At 44.6% G+C, this 21797-nt stretch overlaps 2 protein-coding genes across 2 annotated transcripts in view; one reads left to right on the top strand and one right to left on the bottom strand.

Annotated features, from left to right (window-relative positions):
- Positions 1–16426, top strand: part of galnt2 (UDP-N-acetyl-alpha-D-galactosamine:polypeptide N-acetylgalactosaminyltransferase 2) — a 113824-nt gene extending 97398 nt beyond the window's left edge. Inside the window, exons 13-16 of the mRNA XM_078213359.1 lie at positions 6550–6633; positions 9204–9330; positions 10134–10253; positions 14106–16426. Coding sequence (XP_078069485.1) covers positions 6550–6633; positions 9204–9330; positions 10134–10253; positions 14106–14261 — 487 coding nt within the window. The 3' untranslated portion in view covers positions 14262–16426. The remainder of the gene's footprint in view (positions 1–6549; positions 6634–9203; positions 9331–10133; positions 10254–14105) is intronic.
- Positions 16427–19208: 2782 nt separating this feature from the next.
- The window catches only part of pgbd5 (piggyBac transposable element derived 5), a 68865-nt gene continuing 66276 nt past the window's right edge, over positions 19209–21797 (bottom strand). Inside the window, exon 7 of the mRNA XM_078213346.1 lies at positions 19209–20655. Coding sequence (XP_078069472.1) covers positions 20460–20655 — 196 coding nt within the window. The 3' untranslated portion in view covers positions 19209–20459. The remainder of the gene's footprint in view (positions 20656–21797) is intronic.

The following is a 21797-nucleotide window of genomic DNA, read 5'->3' as shown; positions in this document are numbered from 1 at the left end:
CCTCCGTAGAGGGACCTCCGCCGCCCGGCGGCAACAAGGCCGCCAAGGTGTATCCGGGCGACGGGCGAGGACGCGGTAGTGAAAGGTGTGCAGCAGCAGCCCGTACAGGAAACGCCTCCGCGCGGTGGAAAAGGGCACGGAGGGCATTTCCGTGAGGTGGCACACGCAGTGGGGCACCTGACCCGGGGGGGGGGAGGTCTAGGCTTCGGGCCAATGTGAAATTCCGTCTGAGCAGGGGAACGCTCGGGCGGGATCCCACCGCACGCCTGCGCCGCCTCCAGACCGCGTGCGCACTCGGGGCCGAGCACGACCGTCCTAAGGTCTTGGATGGCTTTGGCCGCACGCCGGACGGTCACCCCCGCGCGCTCAGCCAGCATGTCGGGGCTCATCCAGCCCGCTCCTCCGCCATCCAGCACGTCCCCGATCCTGGTCACCCTGGTGTCCACGGCCCTCCTCTCCGCCAGCCACCTGAAGTTGTAAGGCTGGAGGTACGGATTCCTGAGCAGCGGCTCTCGCACGAGAGCCGCTACTGCTGACGGGGGAGAGCTGCGTCGCGAGGCGACCGTGTTCCAGACCGTGAGGAGGTCCTGGTAAAAGACGGGCAACTCCCGCGGGGAGGTCGGAATACGCCCCAGGTTGATGTGCAGGAGCTGCACGTCGTAATTGAGGCCATGCAACTGGCGGAAGAAATACGTCGCCATCGCACGCCATCGTGGAGGAGGCTCGACGTAAAGGTATCGCTGCAGGGTCTGGAGGCGGAAGGTCGCTACCTGCGTGCGGAGGCACACCAGACCTTGTCTGCCGTCCTCAATTGGGAGATGCAGAACCTCGGCAGCGACCCAGTGCAGTCGGTTGTCCCAGAAAAACCGCACGAGGGCTTTCTGCATATCGGTGACAAAGCCAGGCGGAGGGGTCAAAGTGACCAGCCGGTACCACAGCATGGAGGCGACCAGCTGGTTTATGACGAGAACTCGTGCCCTGTAGGACAGCACTCGGAGCAGTCCTGTCCAGCGACCCAGGCGGACGGAGACTTTGGCCTCCAACTCCCGCCAGTTCGCCGGCCAGGATTCCTCGGCTGGGCAGAGATGGACCCCCAGGTAGAGGAGGTTGGTCCTGCTCCAGGTGAAAGGCCTGAGCTCCTCTGGAAGGGGGTCCGTCTCCCACGGACCGACCAGGAGTCCGGAGCACTTGGCCCAGTTGATCCTGGCGGAGGACGCGGCGGAGTACACCGCCTGGCATTCTCGCATCCTCCGCAGGTCAGCCGGGTCCGTGAACATGAGGAGCACATCGTCGGCGTAAGCAGACAGGACCACCCCTACGTCCGGGCCGCGCAGAGTCAAACCCGACAACCTCCTCCGCAAGAGGCGCAGGAATGGCTCCATGCATATAGAATAAAGTTGGCCGGACAAGGGGCAGCCCTGCCGTACTCCTCTCCCAAAGCGAAGGGTCAGGGACCCGTTAACCTTAATCAGACACTCTGCGGCAGAGTAGAGTAATCGGATCCGGGCGACAAACTGCATCCCGAACCCGAATGCCCGCAGAGTCCCGAGCAAATACTCGTGCTCCACCCTGTCGAACGCCTTCTCCTGATCTAAGGACAAGAAGGCGCTCGACAGACCAGCCCTCTGGGAATGGTGGATCAGGTCCCGGACCAGAAGGAGGTTATCGTGGATCGATCGGCCCGGGACCGTGTAGGACTGGTCAGGGTGGATCATGTGGTCCAGCACGGATCCAAGGCGTGAAGCCAATGCCCTGGCAAAGATTTTATAATCCGTGCTGAGGAGGGAGACCGGGCGCCAGTTTTTAAGGCACCGGAGATCCCCCTTCTTTGGCAGCAGGGCAATGACGGGCCTGCGCCACGAAAGGGGCATCTCCCCGGTGGCGTTGCTCTCCTCCAGGACCCCCGCGTAGTCGCCCCCCAGGACGTCCCAGAACGCCCTGAAGAACTCTACCGTCAGCCCGTCCAGCCCCGGGGTCTTGCCCCGACCGAGGCCACCATTAGAGTCAGTAGTCACTGATGTGTTAATAGATGGATGGTGCCTAATCAGTGAACACTGATTTGATGTGTTCAGTAAAGGGGGCAATCTAGAATACTAACTGGAACTCAATAGGACACAGTTAGCCATCTAAAAACTCCCATTTCATCTTGGGTCAGACAGTCCGTTCAGAACAGTAAGATTAATCTGAGGAAGAGGAGGAGGAGTATAGGAGAAGGAAAACCGATCATGAATCAAGAACGGTTAATGACCCAGCAAATCTCCCAGGTCACATTGTTATAAGATTTGTGAATAAGGATACCTTAAGTACATAAGGATTGCTAGATGAACAAACACGACCATCACCTAGTTCCTCTTCTACCATCCTGGTAGTTGCATGTTACAATGATAATCTGATTCACTAATGTTCTTGAGGGAAGGATATTGCTTACTGTTCCCAGTCTGTCCTATGTAACTCCAGACCCACAATGTTGTGGTTGACAACTAATTGCCCTCTGAAATGGCCAAACAAGCTACTCAGTTGTATCAAATACAAATTAGGAGCAGGAGTAATAGTTGGCCCTTCGAGCCTGCTCCAACATTCACTAAGATCATGGCTCATCTGATTGTTCAACTACACATTCCTGCCCACTCCTGATAACCTTTCACCCCCCCCTCCCCCTGCTTATCAAGAATCTATCTAACTCTGCCTCAAAAATATTTGAAGACTTTGCTTCTACCGCCTCTTGAGGAAAAGGAAAGAACCCTTTGAGAAAAAAATCTCATCTGTCTTAAATGGGTGACCCCTTATTTTTAGTGACCCCTAGTTCTAGATTCTTCCACAAGATGAAACATCCTCTCCACATCCAGTCTGTCAAGGCCCCTCAGAATCTTGTATGTTGCAATCAAGTCACACTCTTACTATAAACTACTACAAAAAAATCAAATAAGAATAAAGTGGACAGACCATTTGACATTGATCTAGGCAGTGAAAATGACAAAAGCGTATCTAGTCCAGTTGACCCTGCAGTCCTCCCTACTAACATCTAGGGACCTGTGCCAAAATTGATAGAGCAGACCTATGAATTGGTTTAACAATAGCCTGACCTGGTCATGTTCACTGAATCATACCTTACAACTAATGTCCCAGATTCCTCAATCACCATCTTTTGGTGTGTCCTGTCGCACTGGTGGGACCAGTGGTTTTTTGAAAATTTTTTGAAAATTTGAACATTTTTTCCCAGGTCGGAGGTGATGATCACGAGGGGTCACGGGCTCAAGGTGAGAGGGGCGAAGTATAACTCAGATATCAGAGGGATGTTTTTTACACAGAGGGTGGTGGGGGCCTGGAGTGCGCTGCCAAGTAGGGTGGTGGAGGCAGGCACGCTGACATCGTTTAAGACTTACCTGGATAGTCATATGAGCAGCCTGGGAATGGAGGGATACAAACGATTGGTCTAGTTGGACCAAGGAGCGGCACAGGCTTGGAGGGCCGAAGGGCCTGTTTCCTGTGCTGTACTGTTCTTTGTTCTTTGACCGACCCAACAGAGGTGGCAGGACAGTGATACACAGTCAGGAGAGTGTGACTTTGGAGTCCTCAACATTGACAATGGACCTCATGCAGTCTTACATCAGGTCAAACATCGGCAAAGAAACCTCCAGCTGATTATCATCTACAGCCCTTCCTCAACTCATAAATCAGTACTCCTCCATGTTGAACATTATTTGGAAGAAACACTGGAGGGTAGCGAGAGCACACAATAAGCGTTGGGTGAGGAACTTCAATATCTGGGTGGCACCACTACTGATGGAGCTGCCCGAGTCCTGAAGGAAAGATATGCTGCAACAGCTTGAGGGAACTAACAAGAGGGGGAAGTCTACTTGATCTTTTCCTCACCAATTTACTCTTGCAGGTGCATCATGTCCATCACAGTAGTGGTAGGGATGACCACTGCATGGTTCTTGTGAAGATGAAATCTTGTCTTCTCGCTGAAAATACACTCCCATCGCGTTCTGTGTCACTTCCATTGTGCTAAATGACATGGATTCTGAACAGATCTGACAGCTCAAACTGGGCATCCATGAGGTGCTGTAGGCAATTAACAGCAAAATTGAATTCATAATCTGTGACCTCCTGGCCCAACATATCCCTTGTTCCGCCTTGGGGCGGCAGTGGTTAGTGCTGCTGCCTTATAGTGCCAGGGACATGGGTTCGATTCCTGGCTTGGGTCACTGTCTGTGCCAGGTCTGCACATTTTCACCTCGGGGGTTTTGTCCGGGTGCTCCAGTTTCCTCTCACAGTCTGAAAGATGTGCTGGTTAGGTGCATTGGCCATGCTAAATTTCTCTCTGTGTACCCGAACAGGCGCCAGAGTGTGGCGACTAGGGGATTTTCACAGTAACTTCATTGCAGTGTTAATGTAAGCTGATTTCTGACACTAATACACGAGTAAACTTTAAATTTTAAACACTACTGTCAGAACAGCATGCCAATCCTGGTTCAATGAAGAGTGTACGAGAATACGCTAGGACCAACACTAGGCATACATTAAAATGAGGTGCCGACCTTGTAAAGCTACAACACAGGATTCGAGCATACTAAACAGCAAAGAAGATGCAGTAGAGCTAAAATGATCCCATAATATGCAGATCAGATCCTGATTCATCTGGTTGCGAATGGTGGGGACAATAAACAGGAGGGAGGAGGGGGTTTCATAAACACCTTCATCCCCAATGGTGAGAGAGTCCAGGACATTATTGCAAAGGACAAGGCTGAAGCATTTGTGACAATCTTCAGCCAGAAGTGCTGAGTCCATGTTCCATCTCTACCTTCAGCTGGACTCTTCATGTTCGGCGCAACTTGTGGGCCAAAGGGCCTGTTTGTGCTGTAGCTTTTCTATGTTCAACCGTTTTCGGATGTTTCATCAATGATCTTCCCTCCTTCATAAGAACATCAGTGAGGATGTTCGCAGATGATTGCTCAGTATTACAGATATCAATATACAGATGAGTGTTTGATCCCATTCACAATTCCTCCCATAATGAAGCAATCTGTGCCTCCATGCAGCAAGTCCTGGACAACATTCTGGCTTTGCTGATCAGTGAGATTTGTGCCAGGCAATGACCATCTCCAACAAGAAAGAATCTGACTATTTCCCCTTGGCATTTAGTGGCATTGATGAACCCCCACCATTGACATCCTGAGGATTACAATTAACCAGAAACCTAACTTGACTAGTGTGTCCACAAAAGCAGATCAGAGGCTTGGTATTCTTCAGTGAGTGAATCGCTTCCTTTCTCCCCTAAGCCTTAACCCCATCTTCAAGCCACAAGTCAGGAGTTTGATGGAATATTCCCCACTTACCTGAATGCAGTTCAAACAATACTCAGTACCATCCGGGACAAGTCAGCCCTCTTGATCTGCACCTATCCACCTTAAATATTCACAAACTCTACTATCTAGAAGGACAAGGGCAGCAGGCGAATGAGAACACCACCACTTGCAAATAGCTCTCCAAGTCTCACCACCTTGACTTGGACCTAAGATAAAAGCAAAATACTGCGGATGCTGGAATCTGAAATAAAAGCAGAAAACGTTGGAAAATCTCAGCAGGCCTGAGAGAATAGAGCCATGTTTCAAGCCTGGGTGGCCCTTTGTCAGAGCAGGCGCTGAGGAAGCGTCATTCAGGCTCGAAACATTGGCTCTATTCTCTCTTCACAGATGCTGTCAGACCTGCCGAGATTTTCCAGCATTTTCTGTTTTTGTTTCTGACTTGGAACCATATAACTGTTCCTTCATTGAGTCATAAACCTGGAATTCCCTTCCCTAACAGCACTGTGGGTGTACCTACACCACATGGACTGCAGTGGTTCATGAGGGCAGTTCACCACCACATTTACATGGACAATAAATGCTGGTCTTGCCAGCAATGCCTACATCCCGTGAACAAATTTAAAAAGGGTCACAGAATGTTGACTAAACCTAGCGATCAATCTCTATTAATTAACCAACAACAAATCCAGACATGAGGCAAAGAAAAGCCCAATGGTCAAGGTTCACAATCACCTCTGCCCAACAATATTCAGGGCTGTATAAATGATTTCAATTTTTGTTTTTCTGCATGATCTTTAACAAAGGTGCAAACAACTTGCAAGAGTTATTGAAGGAGAATACTGAATTGTGATATTGGAAGTACTTTTTGGTTTATTATGAAATTGTCTTTTCAAACTGATTGTCTAGTGCAGCACTGCAGGAACGCTGCACTGTTGGAGATTCCACCTTTCAGATGAGATGGTAAACTGAGGTTTGATCGGCTCTTTTGGATGGACGGTAAAGATCCAATGAGCATTATTTGAAGATGATCGGGGTAAATGCCCTGAACCAATATCACTGAAGCAGGTTACTTGATGATTATCACATTGCTCCAATGGATTTAGAGGGAGCTTGCAGTGTTCAACTTGGCTGCCGTGTTTCTTACATTACAATGTAACTGCACTTTAAAACCACTTTAAAACTTTGGGCTTCCTGAGGCTGTGAAAGGTGCTATAAAAATGTAATTTTCTTCTTTGCACAGCATTCAGAGCAGATTAGAACTGAAGAAGAAACTGGCCTGTAAACCATTTAAGTGGTACCTGGAAAATGTTTATCCTGAGCTAAGGTAGGTTACTTATCCAGTTCTGATTCACCAGTGCTGAAATCCTATGAGTCCCTGTTGTTTGCTATATTTCTGTATGGTAAAGAGTTCTGAATAAGTTTCAAGTTTTTAACCTGCACGGTTCTCAGGTATTCCTTCTCCCAACACTTCTAAAGCTGAATGAAAAACTCATTTTACAGAGGTCTTGTACAACTCTCCAGAGACTTTCAAAGTAGCAGACAAACTTTTACTCTTTTACGATAGATTTATCTGTGCATGGTGGCACAGTGGTTAGCACTGCTGCCTCACAGCACCAGGAACCCAGATTTGATTCCCAGCTTGGGTCACTGTCTATGTGGAGTCTACACATTCTCCCCGTGTCTGTGTGGGTTTCCTCCAGGTGCTCCAGTTTCCTCCTACAGTCCAAAGATGTGTGGGTTAGGTTGATTGGCTATGCTAAACTGACCCTAGTGTCAGAGGGATTAGCAGGATAAATGTGTGGGGTTACGGGAATAGGGCCTGGGTGGGATTGTGGTCGGTGCAGACTCGATGGGCCGAATGGCCTCCTGCACTGTAGGGATTCTATGATCCATTGGAGTTTAGAAAATTGAGAGATGAACTTATTGAAACATATAAGATCTTGAGGGAACTTGACAGGATGGATGTTTCCACTTGTGGGAGAGACTAGAACTAGGGGACATCATTTAGGAATAAGGTGTTTACCAATTAAGATGGAAATGAGAAGAATTTTCTTCTGAGTTTTTGGAACTTTCTTCCCCAGAGAGTGGTGGGGACAGAGTCAATGAACATTTTTCAGGCCGAGAGGTAGATTCTTGATGAACGAGAGAGTGTGAATGTGGAATTGAGGCATCAACCATGATCTTATCAAATGGCAGGGCAGGTTCGAGAGGCTGAATGGCCTACTCCTGGCCTTCATTTGTATGTTCAGAGAGGTGCGTGCTATTTTGTTTATAACTGCAGTCCTCACCAGGTGTTATCGTGAACATGATTTTCCCACTATGCGCGACGGCGGCTGTATCATCGGGTGCTGCTCTCATAGAACTCCATTATGAAACAGTCTGTTATAGATCATTAATGAATAAAACAATAGTGCATGCAATGCAACTAACTTTCTTTGTACTACGGTCAGCGCTTAGTACAAACTGTAAACTCTCACTATTTAGAAGGGATTCGAAGAGTTCAGGTACACAAAAAATGATTGAATTTGTTTGTTCCTGAATTCAGTGAACCTTAACATGGTGTAACCCAGTGAATAAACACAGCTGATTCAGCTGCAACATTTAAGAAGCTATAACCCACGACTTCAAATAAAATTAATGAGAAAGTTCACTTTTTGGCTGATAGAAGCAGCTGCTTAATTTAAGTGTCGGGGACTGTAATAACACAGAGAGTTGCTAACATTCAAACCCATTCCCTGTTCCCAACAACACATTTAAGTTGGAGATACTTGATGGCAGAGTATACAGAACAGGGTGGCACAGTGGTTAGCACTGCTGCCTCATAGCGCCAGGGACCCGGCTTCGATCCCCGACTTGGGTTACTGTCTGTACGGAATCTGTACATTCTCCCCGTGTCTGGGTGGGTTTCCTCCGGGTGCCCCAGTTTCCTCCTACAGTCCAAAAGACGTGCTGGTTAGGTGCATTGGCCACGCTAAATTCTCCCTATGTGTACCTGAGCAGGTGCCGGAATGTGGCGACTAGGGGATTTTCACAGTAACTTCGTTGCAGTGTTAATATAAGCCTACTTGTGATAAATAAATAAACTTTACTTAGCTTTATTAATGTACAGTTCAGTCATCTACTATAAGAAACAAAGAAGTTGGTGGCGTAGTGGTATTGTCACTGGACTAACATCCAGAGACCCAGGGTAATGGTCTGAGGACCTGGGTTTGAATCCCACCATGGCAGATGGTGAAATTTGAATTCAAAAATCTGGAATTAAAAGTCTAATGATAGCCATGTCAGTTGTCATAAAAGCTCATCTAAAGTAATATTAAAGTAGTTTATTTATTAGTCACAAATAGGCTTACATTAACACTGCAATGAAGTTACTGTCCTTTAGGGAAGGAAATCTACTTGGCCTGGCCTACATGTGACTCCAGACCCACAGCAATGTGATTGACTCTAACTATCCTCAGGGATGGGCAATAAATGCTGTCCAGCCAGCGAAGCCCACATCCCATAAACATATATTTTAAAAATCTCCAAGATGTCCATTGTCCGACACATGACTTTCCAGGATGCCCAGCAAGAATTAGTCACTGTGCCTGGCACTGGTAGGGTAGAAATTGAGCTTCACTGTTTGCCAATTGGTATGTTAGGAAGATGTGAAAAAATCCAGGTTTAGGTGCTGTCTACTGTGCAGACAGAAGCTTGACATTAAGTAGTCACACCAGCCTCTCTGGCCAGGACAAATGACGTCAAAGCGCTTTGGGACATGCTACAGTCATGAAAAGCACTTTGTGAATGCAAGTTCTTTCTTTGCTATATTTAGTTCAGTCTTGTTTGTTTAACCTTTCAAGTTCAACTGATACATGTGCCTTAATAATAAGTGTTTGTCCTTCCCTCTTGTAGGGTCCCTGATCACCAAGATATCGCGTTTGGAGCATTACAGCAAGGTTCCAATTGCCTGGACACACTGGGCCATTTTGCGGATGGTGTTGTAGGTGTCTATGAATGTCACAATGCAGGAGGAAACCAGGTGTGTAGTGTTTGTCATTATTCCTGTATGATTATGATGTAATTTTTACTTTGAAATGTAATGGATCTTTCTTGCTTCGCTTGGCAGTTGTCTTTACCTGAGGGCCTCCTTAGCCTATGTTTATTGCTCATTCCTGAGGACATCCTGAGGATTGAAGTCATGTATAGGCCCAGACCAGGCAAGGGTGCCGCGTTCCCATTGCCTGAAGGAATCTGGGCGGCACGGTAGCACAGTGGTTAGCACTGCTGCTTCACAGCTCCAGGGTCCCGGGTTCGATTCCCAGCTCGGGTCACTGTCTGTGTGGAGTTTGCACATTCTCCTCGTGTCTGCGTGGGTTTCCTCCGGGTGCTCCGGTTTCCTCCCACAGTCCAAAGATGTGCAGGTTAGGTTGATTGGCCAGGTTAAAAATTGTCCCTTGGAGTCCTGGGATGCGTAGGTTAGAGGGATTAGCGGGTAAAATATGTGGGGGTGGGGCCTGGGTGGGATTGTGGTCGGTGCGGACTCGATGGGCCGAATGGCCTCCTTCTGCACTGTAGGGTTTCTATGTTTCTATGAGTTAAACCTGCCTAATTTTGACTGTACAACATATTTCACTGTCACTTTTTCTCAGCCCACAAATCATCAGATAATGAATTTAGTTTCCTGACTTGCTATGGGTGAGCCTTTTTGTACACTGCCTTTGAGTTACAAGTTCACTGTTGTACGGGGTGGGGTTAGCATGTTGGGGGAATGGTATATAACAGTCTTGCCTGTAACATCTGTCTGGTTTTCACCTTGTTGTCTTTCTGGGTTTATTTGGTCAGGAATGGGCACTCACAAAAGGCAAGTCAGTGAAACACATGGATTTGTGCCTTACTGTGGTGGACCGGGTTGCTGGTTCTCTTATAAAGTTGCAAGGTTGCAGAGACAATGACAGCAGACAGGTAGGTAACAGGTGTTGTAACAGCAGGTTGCTTGTTGGATAATCCTTAGCCTTTTAATTAGAGCTTTGTAAAAGTTAAGAACAGTGTTATTGTTTCAAAATATGATTAAGACTTCATACAGAACAATGTATGCAGTTCTATTCCTAGAAACGCGAATGTATCCCACACAGCATGTGCATATACAATTGTCTATCCTCCTCAAAGCTAACTGAAGTTCCTGCTGAGTGAAGCTTTGTTACCCCTATACTGATGTTAGCAAACATGATCTAATTCTTGCTATGTTTTAATGTTATCCCCTATTCCAAAGTTATTTTTTTATTCCAAAGTAAAGATATACCTGTATTCCTACAGTGCGGTATACTTTTATATCCAAAGAACAAACAAAGAACAAAGAACAATACAGCACAGGAACAGGCCCTTCGGCCCTCCAAGCCCGCGCCGCTCCCCGGTCCAGGATTGAATCCCGAATCCAGGATCCCCGCCCAATTTTCCAGCCTATCTACATACTAATATCCTATCCACCGAGCTGTCCCTCACAGCTACGATGCTTTGTTCATCACAACCTATTAACTCACCCCCACCCCCCCATTCCAGACCATGTTATCTCCAGGGAGAGGCGAAAACCCAGAGTGAAAACCCCAGGGCCAATATGGGGAAAAAAAATCTGGGAAATTCCTCTCCGACCCCCTGAGGCGATCGAAACGAGTCCAGGAGATCACACTGGCCCTGATCGGAAAATGCTTCCCAACCCTATTCATTTCCACTTCCATGAACACCATATGAATTCCCTGCCCCCGAGACAGGTTCCCAACTATCCGCAGTCTCGCTCTGTACTGGCACCAGCAAGATGATCATAGAATGAAGCCTTGAAACGAGAAACAAAGAACAATTAGCCCGCGCCGCTCCCTGGTCCAAACTAGACCACTCTTTTGTATCCCTCCATTCCCACTCCATTCATATAACTGTCTAGATAAGTCTTAAACGTTCCCAGTGTGTCCGCCTCCACCACCTTGCCCGGCAACACATTCCAGGCCCCCACGACCCTCTGTGTAAAATATGTCCTTCTGATATCTGTGTTAAACCTCCCCCCCTTCACCTTGAACCTATGACCCCTCGTGAACGTCACCACCGACCTGGGGAAAAGCTTCCCACCGTTCACCCTATCTATGCCTTTCATAATTTTATACACCTCTATTAAGTCTCCCCATATCCTCCGTCTTTCCAAGGAGAACAACCCCAGTTTCCCCAATCTCTCCTCATAAACAAGCCCCTCCATACCAGGCAACATCCTGGTAAACCTCCTCTCTACTCTCTCCAAAGCCTCCACGTCCTTCTGGTAGTGTGGCGACCAGAACTGGACGCAGTATTCCAAATGCGGCCGAACCAACGTCCAATAGAACAGTGGTTCCCAACATTGCTGTTAAGGGCCAGGTGAGAAATCCAAAGTATTTTTTTAATTTAGCCTCGACCCTAACTTTTACATTTGAGTTTGGCATTAGGGTGAGCATAAGTTGTTTCACTCCAAGTATGATTCAAGTGACCCACTAGGAAGCTTTTATCTAAACAAACTTTATTTAAGAACACAGTTAGAATATAACAAAAAGAATTAGCATAATTTTTACCAATTGAAATACATAATTCATGACAAAGTATAATTCTTAACAGCTAGCTATTCCTCTAATCGAGGGGAATTTAGCAGTATCTCCTCACAGACATGAATCCCTTCTTTAAAACCAGTTAGCATAGAAACCAAAGCTACTTACACAGGTACTAGATTTCCAGCCTTTTGACACTTCTGGAGAGTGATCCATACAGACACTTGTCTTCTAATTCTCATGTAGCAACTTCCAGAGAAAGCTCCACCCGTAAACAGTAGAATCTCTGCGAAAAAGGCTTATTTCTTGGCAGATTCCATCTCAAGACCCCAGAGAGGGGGGAAAGAGAGGCACTTCTTCTTCTCCCAAAAAGCAGACTAAGCTTGAGTTCTCTGTAAGCCCAACTATATCCAGTCATATGACCGTCCCTGTCAATTAACGCTAATCAAACCCCACTCTGAAATATCCCATGGGGAAAACACAAAACAACAGAACTCTGCATTAGTTCAGATTAAAACAAATAGTGCATCAATTAAAATCAATTATGTTGCTGCAGGAACAGTACAATGCTGCTGGATCCAGAATGTCTCCGAAATTAAAAATGCTACAACAGATCCGGCTCAAAAACATGACAAATACATTTCTCAAAGGCACACTAGTGTGCCGCGAAGACCACCTCCCCCTAAATCCCCAAAGTGTGCCATAACGAAGGATTCAAAATGATTAAAAACTCATGTAATTAAACCAAAACTAGCCTTCATCTTCAGCTGTTTTTGGCAGCTCCAAGACCTGATGAACGTCAGGGCTCCCATACAAAAGTTTACGGTGAGAGGGAAGAGATACAAAAGTGTCCAGAGGGGCAATTTTTTCACATAGAGGGTGGTGAGTGTCTGGAACAAGCTGCCAGAGGTAGTAGTAGAAGCGGGTACAATTTTGTCTTTTAAAAAGCAGTTAGACAGTCACATGGGTAAGATGGGTATAGAGGGATATGGGCCAAATGCGGGCAATTGGGATTAGTTTAGGGGTTTAAAAAAAAAGGGTGGCATGGACAAGTTGGGCCGAAGGGCCTGTTTCCATGCTGTAAACCTCTATGACTCTGTGACATCTCACAACACCAGGTTAAAGTCCAACAGGTTTATTTGGTAGCAAATACCATAAGCTTTCAGAGCGCTGCTCCTTCGTCAGATGGAGTGGAAATGTAGTCCAACGCCGGCATCTCCACATCATGACTCTATGACATGCACAGGCTGGGAAAGAGCCGCACGTGCGTGGTTTTGACGTTTTATGTTGGTCAGGCCTATGCGCATGACCAACAGAACCTGGAGCTGAAGACAAAGGCCCCCATGCGCCCGCATAAAAAGCTAAAGCTCCAAATGGGTGCAGAAACCCTGTTTTACATTTATGTTGTATTGTTTACATTGTTCCAAGTCCATGGCCCAGGTTTTGCGATCGCTGGAACTGAAGCTATCAGCGCTCCACGTTATTATGGTGGGAATCAGATTTTTGGCATCCAGACACGGACAGAAAACCATGGAAACCCGTGTTTCCTGATTCTCTCTGGATTTTCTACCTGTGTCATTGTTCTCTCCGACGGCAAGCACAGGCTGAAAATCGCCCCAAAAAATATTTAGCTGGACGGTAGTTCAGAAAAAACAGGAGGCGTACCTCAAAATCTTTTTATAGTCTAGAGGAGTGCCATGAGATATAAAAGTTTGGCAATCACTGCAGTAGAATATTCTGGAGAAACCTTGTTTTGTTTTTAAATTTTACTCCATTCTTAAAATTACAAAGCCAATGTGCAGGGTGGACAGGGCAAGACCTTAATCCATCTCCTTGCTTGCTCCAAAAACCAAATTCCAATTGAATCCAATTCATGGTCCCCACAGAAAAGACAAACATAATCCAAGCTGACAAGAAAAAGCATTGCACCCCATCTGACGCTTGATCTTAGCCAAAAGCCTTGTTACGCAGAGTGGTGAAAATATGGAAGTGGCTACCACAATGAGTAGCTGAGATGAATAGCGCAGATGCATTTAATAGAAAGCTGGATAAGCGTGAAGGGGAAAGGAATAGGTTATGTTGATGCTGTTTGACAATCGGGAGAGGGAGGAGGCTGTAATTAGAGGAGTCTATATTTCATCTTTCAATAACGTAGACCTGTTGGCTGAAGGACCAGTGATGTAAATACTTTGTAATTTTGAGCTGATTTTATAATGCATTTGGCACACTAACCTCCCCCTGGTGATATTCTTTACAGAAATGGGAACAAATTGAGAACAACTCGAAACTAAGACACGTTGGCAGCAATCTGTGTCTGGACAGTCGAAACGCCAGGAGTGGCGGGCTCACTGTAGAAGTCTGCAATCCATCCCTTTCACAGCAGTGGAAATTCACACTTAATTTACAGCAGTAATACATCTGGACCATTACATTTGGAACTTTCAATGTGGACTATATTTAAATTGGTAAATCAAGTTTGCATTCAACCATATACCTCGATTTTTGAAAGAGTTCCATATGACATCTTTTTTTTTGAATTAATGTATCAAGTTTCTAAACTTGTTGGTTTCAGTACTCTGTATCTATATATCTTTCTTTTCATTTAGCAAAGTCCCATCTCCCTCCCTTCTGATCTTAAGTAGGACGGTACACACACTTCCATTCACAACAAGAACCATTTCAGTCCTTCTGTTGTGGACGTTTCCCAGATTGGATTTTTGTTCTATAGGAAATGCACTGCACTGATAATGAAGGCTGCTTACGAGCACAAAACATCTGCGTCTCTAAAGAAGATGGTGTCCAGCTCTGTAGTGTTTCAGAAATCACGTTATTTAGTCTTTTTGTGATTAATTTTTGTATCGACTGTTGTCCAAATGCGAAGCTACTGTTTTTTTTTTCTGATGTTCAGTTTTCACTGCAGGGTGTGCAAACTCCTTAACTGTAATTCAGCGTATGATTAGTTTTGTAAGCCGTGAAGAATTAATCGAACAAAGACGAGAATGATGTAGGGAAGTGAAACAATATCCAAAAGAAAAACAGAGCCACATGCTGTAGTTGCAACTCAGTATGTCTTTGTTATGCTCAGTTAAACCTCAGCACTTCTTAATCCTTTCTGTGCTTGGGGTAGATGGGGGGTGTAACCCTGAAATTGCAAGGCACAAACACACATTGCTAATTGTTATTTAATGGATCAAAGACAATTCAAAAATATTTTATATTTATTATGTAAGTAGCTGTGTTAAGTGACTGTAACTCGCCAACATCATTCCTTTTGTTTGTGATTCCACCCTGCACTTACTGTAAAACCATCCAACAATTCACCTGCTTGCTTACTCTGCGTTGACATTTTCAAAGTGGTGTCTAACGGGTGCCTTGCCTATCCCAGGACAAGTAACAACAAAGTCAAATTTCTAGGTGATCACAAGTGCACCTTCAGCAATGACAGTACTTTTTTCATTTTATTTATGCCTGTCATTTGAAGGCTTAAAAGGAATTTTTATAAAATGATCGCTTAGTGAACTGAAAGCAGTAGGCAACTTAGAAAGAAAATGGTTTGTGTGCCACTGCCTCCCAAGATCGCCTCTGGTAGCAAGTATGTCTCTTAGTATCAGTCTTCTGTAAAGCCTTATTCCATTTATATTTATTTAGTTTATCAAATTGATGACTGTCTTGTCAGGTGACACTGTTTTCAGATTTAGTGACCACAATGCAATAAAAGTGTCTGGCACAGTCGGAATATCAAAGGATGATTAAAATAAGAAACGTCTCGCTGCCTGTCTTCCCTCAGACCCCCCATGTCTCTTTTATCTCTTGCTTGCCCCTCTCCAGCTATATCTCTTGTCACTTCCTTGCTCTGTCTCATCTCAATCTCTGCTTCATTCAATCTTCCATGTCTTTGTTTATGTGAAAGGGCAGACAATGTTTTTATTACCAGCTTTAAAAGCAGAAACTTACACATCGTGAAATTTCCAAGTTCATTCTTGGAAAGATAGATTTTACTGCTGCTGAACGTGGGGTTTGATGGTATTTTTCAAATAAAATGTTTACATGCCACAGTGTGCCAAAGTTCATTCTGTAGAAGAGCTTCATCCTTTTCATTTATAATTTTTAATAGTCTTGGAATTTTAAATACTGAAAGTATTTCCTCCTAACAAGAAGAGAAAAAAAAATCCCATTATTAAAAGCCTTTGCTATTCGCAAAATGCGAAGGGGATCAGTGGAAGGATGGAGAACTCTCCAATTCCAGTGCTTAGGTTGTCTCCAGAAGACATTGGACTTGCTTTTGCTTTGAAGTGACTTGTAACTGTATTGATTTTTTTCTGTAAAAAAAAATACTGTAATTTCTTTTCTTAATGCCCAATTCTTGAGTGACTTTTGTAAAGAGTAACGTTAGTGTTGTGCGCAATGATGTCACTATGGAGTGTTCAAAAATGACAACAGTGCCATCAACTCATAGAATGACTCTTCCTGCATTTTTCTCACTAATCTACAAAGCATGATCTTGCTCATACTTTTTATAGATGTGATGGAAAGCATCTTTGAAAATGAATTAACTTTAATAAACTTTATACCTTTAAATTCCATCTTCTCATATTTTTGTAAATTATATTAACATAGTAAAATGTTGAGAGAAGTAACTTGCATTTCTGATGCTTTGGGACATCCTAGGGTTGTGAAAGACATCTCATTTCAACCTGGACACTGTTTTAATGTAGGAAATGCAGCAGCCAATTTGCACATAGATAGGTTCTATAAATGGTCATGGTAGAATGATTAGATAATGTTTGATGTTGGTTGAGGGATGAGTACTGACCAGGACAATGGGGAGAATTCACTGGAGGCTGCCATTCAGCCCATCGAGTCTGCATTGACCACATTCCATCCAGGCCCTAACCCCATGTATTTACCCTAGCTAGTCCCCCTGTCTCTATGGGGCAATTTAGCATAGCCAATCCACCTAACCTGCACATCTTTGGACTGTGGGAGGAAACCCACGCAGACACAGGGAATACGTGCAGACTCCACCCACTCGCCCGAGGCCGGAATTGAACCCTGGTCCCTGGTGTGCAGCAGCAGTGCAATGTGCCACCCCTACTCTTCAAATAATGCCATGGTATCTTTTGTGGCCACTGATGAGGGACGTTTGTTTGTCTCATCCAAAAGTTGACACCGTTGACAGTGCATTACTCCCTTGGTATTGTATTTGAATGTTTCCACCTGTGGGTTCAGTACACCAAGTAGCCTGAGGGGGGACTGGAAACCTATAGTAAATTGCTCAATTACGTGAAAGATTTTGAAGGGGAGGGGGGGATGTACTGTGGTTTTAGCACTTTTTTTTATGGCAGTAACCATCTTCTGACCAGATGCTTAGTGATACCAATTCCAGTGTTTACCATTTATCTTAACCCCTTGGAAGAAATAACGGTGGGAAAACAATTTTTTTAACATTGGAGTAAATATTGCTTTTAGTTCACCTAATATCCCATCCACTACCTTAACCATTCACTCCCTCTAACACAAGTGCATTACGGCTGCAGTGTGTACAAGCTGCACTGCACCAACTCACCAAGACTTGGGCAGTGTCTCCCAAACTCACAACCTCCAGTTCATAACAGAACAAGGCCAGCACCACCACCTGCAGTTCAGTGTGCCAGATAGGAAACATTGCTTGCTCTTTCATTGTTACTAGTTAAAAATCTTGGAGCTCCCTTGCATTTGGCGCACCCTCACCTCACAGCCTGCAGCAGCAGCTCACCGCCCCCCTTGAACATTATTTTTAAATAATGAGTCAGCACTGAATAGCCTTCACACTCGGCTGAATTCTATTATTGACTTTTTCCAGGTTATTGTGCATTCAAGACTTGAAAAATTGCAATTTTTTGGAAACTTTTTGCCCATTACAAGTAAACTATTCATGAAATGAGGGAACCTAAAAACATTTTCCCATTCCACCCGCCACAGGAATCAGGTAGCAGACGGTGGGGTGGTGGGGGGGGGGGGGGGGGGCGGAGCCACAGGGGAAAAGACTATGGAAAGGTCCATTGACCTCAGGCTGGTTTCAGGACAAGTGCAGCCAGAAAATCCTGCCCATTGTCATTGCTTGACAGATGCACCTTTAGCAAATGCATCGACAGGAAAAGCAAGGACAGGCCTGATGCTCCAGATCTCAACTGATGTCACTAAAAACCAAAGGCACAGATTCCCAGTAAAAAATGAGCAAACCCTGGTACAGCTACTTCAGATGATGTGCTTTGACCATATATACAACTCCTTACACTGTCAAAATGACACTAATACAGAAAAGTACCTGAAGTAGCTATAATTGTAAGAGGCACTACAAGTAGGGTGCTACAAGTTCCTATTGCTAAAACTATCAGTTTTGTTGCTCATTGTGTGCTGAAACTGATCCTGCTAGTTTCCTTAGATTTGATTTATTGTCACATGTACTATGATAGTGAAAAGTACTGTTTCTTGCACACTATACAAAGCATACTGTTCATAGAGTACATAGGGGAGAAGGAAAGGAGTGCAGAATGTAGTGTTACAGTCATAGCTAGGATGAAGAGAAAAATCAACCTAATATAAGGTAGATCCATTCAAAAATCTGATGGCAGCAGGGAAGGAGCTGTTCTGAGTCAGTTGGTATGTGATCTCAGACTTCCATATCTTTTTTCCAATGGAAGGTGGTGGAAGAGAGTATGTCCAAGGTGTGTCGTTATGCTGGCTGCTTTTCTGAGGCACAGCAGTTTGAATCACTAAGTTCAGGTCCGGTCCTGTACTGGTACTTCAGTGAGCTGTTTCCCTACTCTTTGACCATTTGTTACTGTCCCATCAGTTATATTGAGATAGCCCCACACTCTTGTCAGTGATTGTGATTTTCCTATACTCTCCTGTCAGCGCAACAATGTAATACAGCGATTGTCCCACACTCTCCCGTCAGTAACACTGCGATTGTCCCACACTCTCCCGTCAGTAACACTGCGATTGTCCCACACTCTCCCGTCAGTAACACTGCGATTGTCCCACACTCTCCCGTCAGTAACACTGCGATTGTCCCACACTCTCCCGTCAGTAACACTGCGATTGTCCCACACTCTCCCGTCAGTAACACTGCGATTGTCCCACACTCTCCCGTCAGTAACACTGCGATTGTCCCACACTCTCCCGTCAGTAACACTGCGATTGTCCCACACTCTCCCGTCAGTAACACTGCGATTGTCCCACACTCTCCCGTCAGTAATACTATGCCAGTGTTCTGTGTTTTTCCAGCAGTTATGATTAGCTTTTCTGCTCACCTGATATTAAGCAGTTAATTCCAGTTCAGGTGCTTACTGCAAAACAACAGAACTTTCAGCCACAATTCTCCAGGTTGACTTTATTGTAAATTGTAACATACACCTTTATATTTTAAATACAACATTTTGTAATATACAGGGCACTTTTATTGAGACATACATTGCTTGAATGCAAATCAAAGGAGAAACAGAACATGGACCCCACATGAAAGCAGACAGTAACTCTACATGCTGTCTCCAAACCAGAGATTTTAGAATTGCACAATACCCTTCATTCTCCTTTATGATTACTACAGTTCACGTACAGACACAGATTCCACTCTAGCCATCAGTTCCCACTGTTGTATAGCTGGCAAGATACTTCTAGGAAGCAGTTTCCGCCAGCTAACCCATCCAATGCATTCATACAATGGCACATTATCTCACTACCATAATCCTGCTGCATCTAATGGCTCAGTTAAGCAACTGAACTTTGACTCCCAAAAGGCATAGTTTTGTTTTAAACTATATCCATGTACATGATCTAAGGATTTAGTGTTCTAAGCGACATCGTCTAATCCCCTGCAGTGATAAAGAACAGTGAATAAACATAATTCATCTCTGGTGCAGGATCCGCTAAATGCAGTACATCTCACAGACTGAATTCTGAACATGATATCATAGCTAGTTCAATGTAAACATTCAGAATGCATAATAAGTCTTTCATTATAAATATCTATACAGGGCTGTTAGATTGCATTATGGTGAGGTGTGAATTAAGTGCTGATGTATTATGGAACACAATACTCTTGTGAAGGTGTAAATTATAAACTATGTTGTTCATTAAGATTCTTACTGTTTAAAAAAGAAAATTACAAGATTCTTTGTGATGATTGATATTTCCCACACTTGCGGTTTGTGTATAAAAAAAGTGTGCATTTTCCCTCTCTGAGTATATTTTTAAAAAGCCACAATTTGGACCACATTTTCCAAACCTTACGTTATACCAGTTATGGTCAAGTTGAACATCATCCATCTTCAATTGCCTGCAGCAGCACTTACATCAAAAGGTAAGTTACATCTGGATTTTCCAGTTTGCTTTCAATGGCAGTACCAGCTTCCAGATTCCTTGCAAATGGCGTGTGGTCCTCAGTTGCCTGTTGGCCTGGTTACTCCGTGGCAGAGCTGGGAGTTAATGGGCGTGTTTGCTGCAAATTTCAAGTAAAAGCTTGACAGTGAAATATTTTTTAAATGTTTAGGACGTGGGTGTGAGATATGGTTTAGCCCTGTGGATGCAGTGCAACAATTTGACCTTGGCACTTGCTCTGCCAGCATTATCACTCTGAAGGGAGATACTCCTCAATCCCTAGCAACTCTTTGACCAGTCTTTCACCAAACTGTACCCGAGTGTAGCGCCTGACGAGATATGCTTCTGACATCTTGTACAAGACGTATGAGTTATTGACGGTGATACTGAGCACAAACCAAAACACTTGCTGCCAGGTCTTGTTGGCTTTGTGAGATATAAAGTACCTGTGAAAAGAACAAACTCAATTACAGGAGTACATACATTGTGTTTATATGAACATTTATATCCTCAAATTCCAACAGAGGTCTTCAAATCAACTTACTCAAAGAAACTGGCGTGGGACTCTCTCTCCTGGTGTACAATATCTCTTTTTAGCTTGACAGTGAGATATTTAAAAAATGTTTAGGACATGGGTATGAGATGTGGCTTAGCCCTGTGGGCGCAGTGCAACAATTTGACCTTGGCATTTGTGCTGCCAGTATTATCACTCCGAGGGGCGTGAAACTGAACTGAAAACTGAACAAAGTCACTTCCTCCGCAATTGTTTTGAGGAAAGGATGTGGGATGAATAACCTGTGTAGAAATTTCTTATGCATTCTTCCATGTAAATGATTTGTGACTTACTATAATTTCCTCCTGTACATCTTTGAATTCTACAAATTGATTTGCCACAGCTGAAAGTTCAGAAAGTAATGCTAATCTTCAAGATCAAACCTCTACAAAATGAAATACAAAAACTACTTGGGGCTGTAGAACCACTTTTAATTCAGGGGAAGGAAATGTTCTCCACTGCAGCCAACCACTAAAATACTGGCATCAGGACGATTGGATAATGTCATTACTGAGAAACAAAATGAGATTAATCTATAAAATTAGTGGGAGAAAACAGAACACAGTCTAAACAAGTTACTGCTGTACGCAGGGGGCCGAGAGGTATTATCGCTTGACTATTAATCCAGAAACTCAGCTAACGTTCTGGGGACCAGGGTTCAAATCCCGCCATGGCTGATGGTGGAATTTGAATTCAATAAAAAATATCTGGAATTAAGAATCTACTGATGACCGTGAAACCGTTGTTGAACAAGGGCAACTAAGAATGGGCAATAAATGCTGGCCAGCCGGTGACACCCATGTGCCATGAATGAATAAAAAAAGAAACCCTTGGAATAACTTGGCCTGCCTCGTTATTCTGAAGAATTGAGCTGTTATTGTTGTGGATGAATGACAATACTCGCTGATGAGTATCCAGAAGTGAGGTGGTCTTGGTGGCACAAGGCTCTGGTTGGCATTGGTATTGGGGGAAAATCAAGCTAACAGCTGCATTCATTATAGCATCTTAAACATAGAAATGCATAAAAAACACAGC

The sequence above is a fragment of the Mustelus asterias genome, chromosome 5, assembly GCF_964213995.1.
Source record: "Mustelus asterias chromosome 5, sMusAst1.hap1.1, whole genome shotgun sequence".
Classification (NCBI taxonomy): domain Eukaryota; kingdom Metazoa; phylum Chordata; class Chondrichthyes; order Carcharhiniformes; family Triakidae; genus Mustelus; species Mustelus asterias.
Note: the sequence above shows the minus strand (reverse complement) of the source record. Positions and strands in the feature narration are given on the sequence as shown.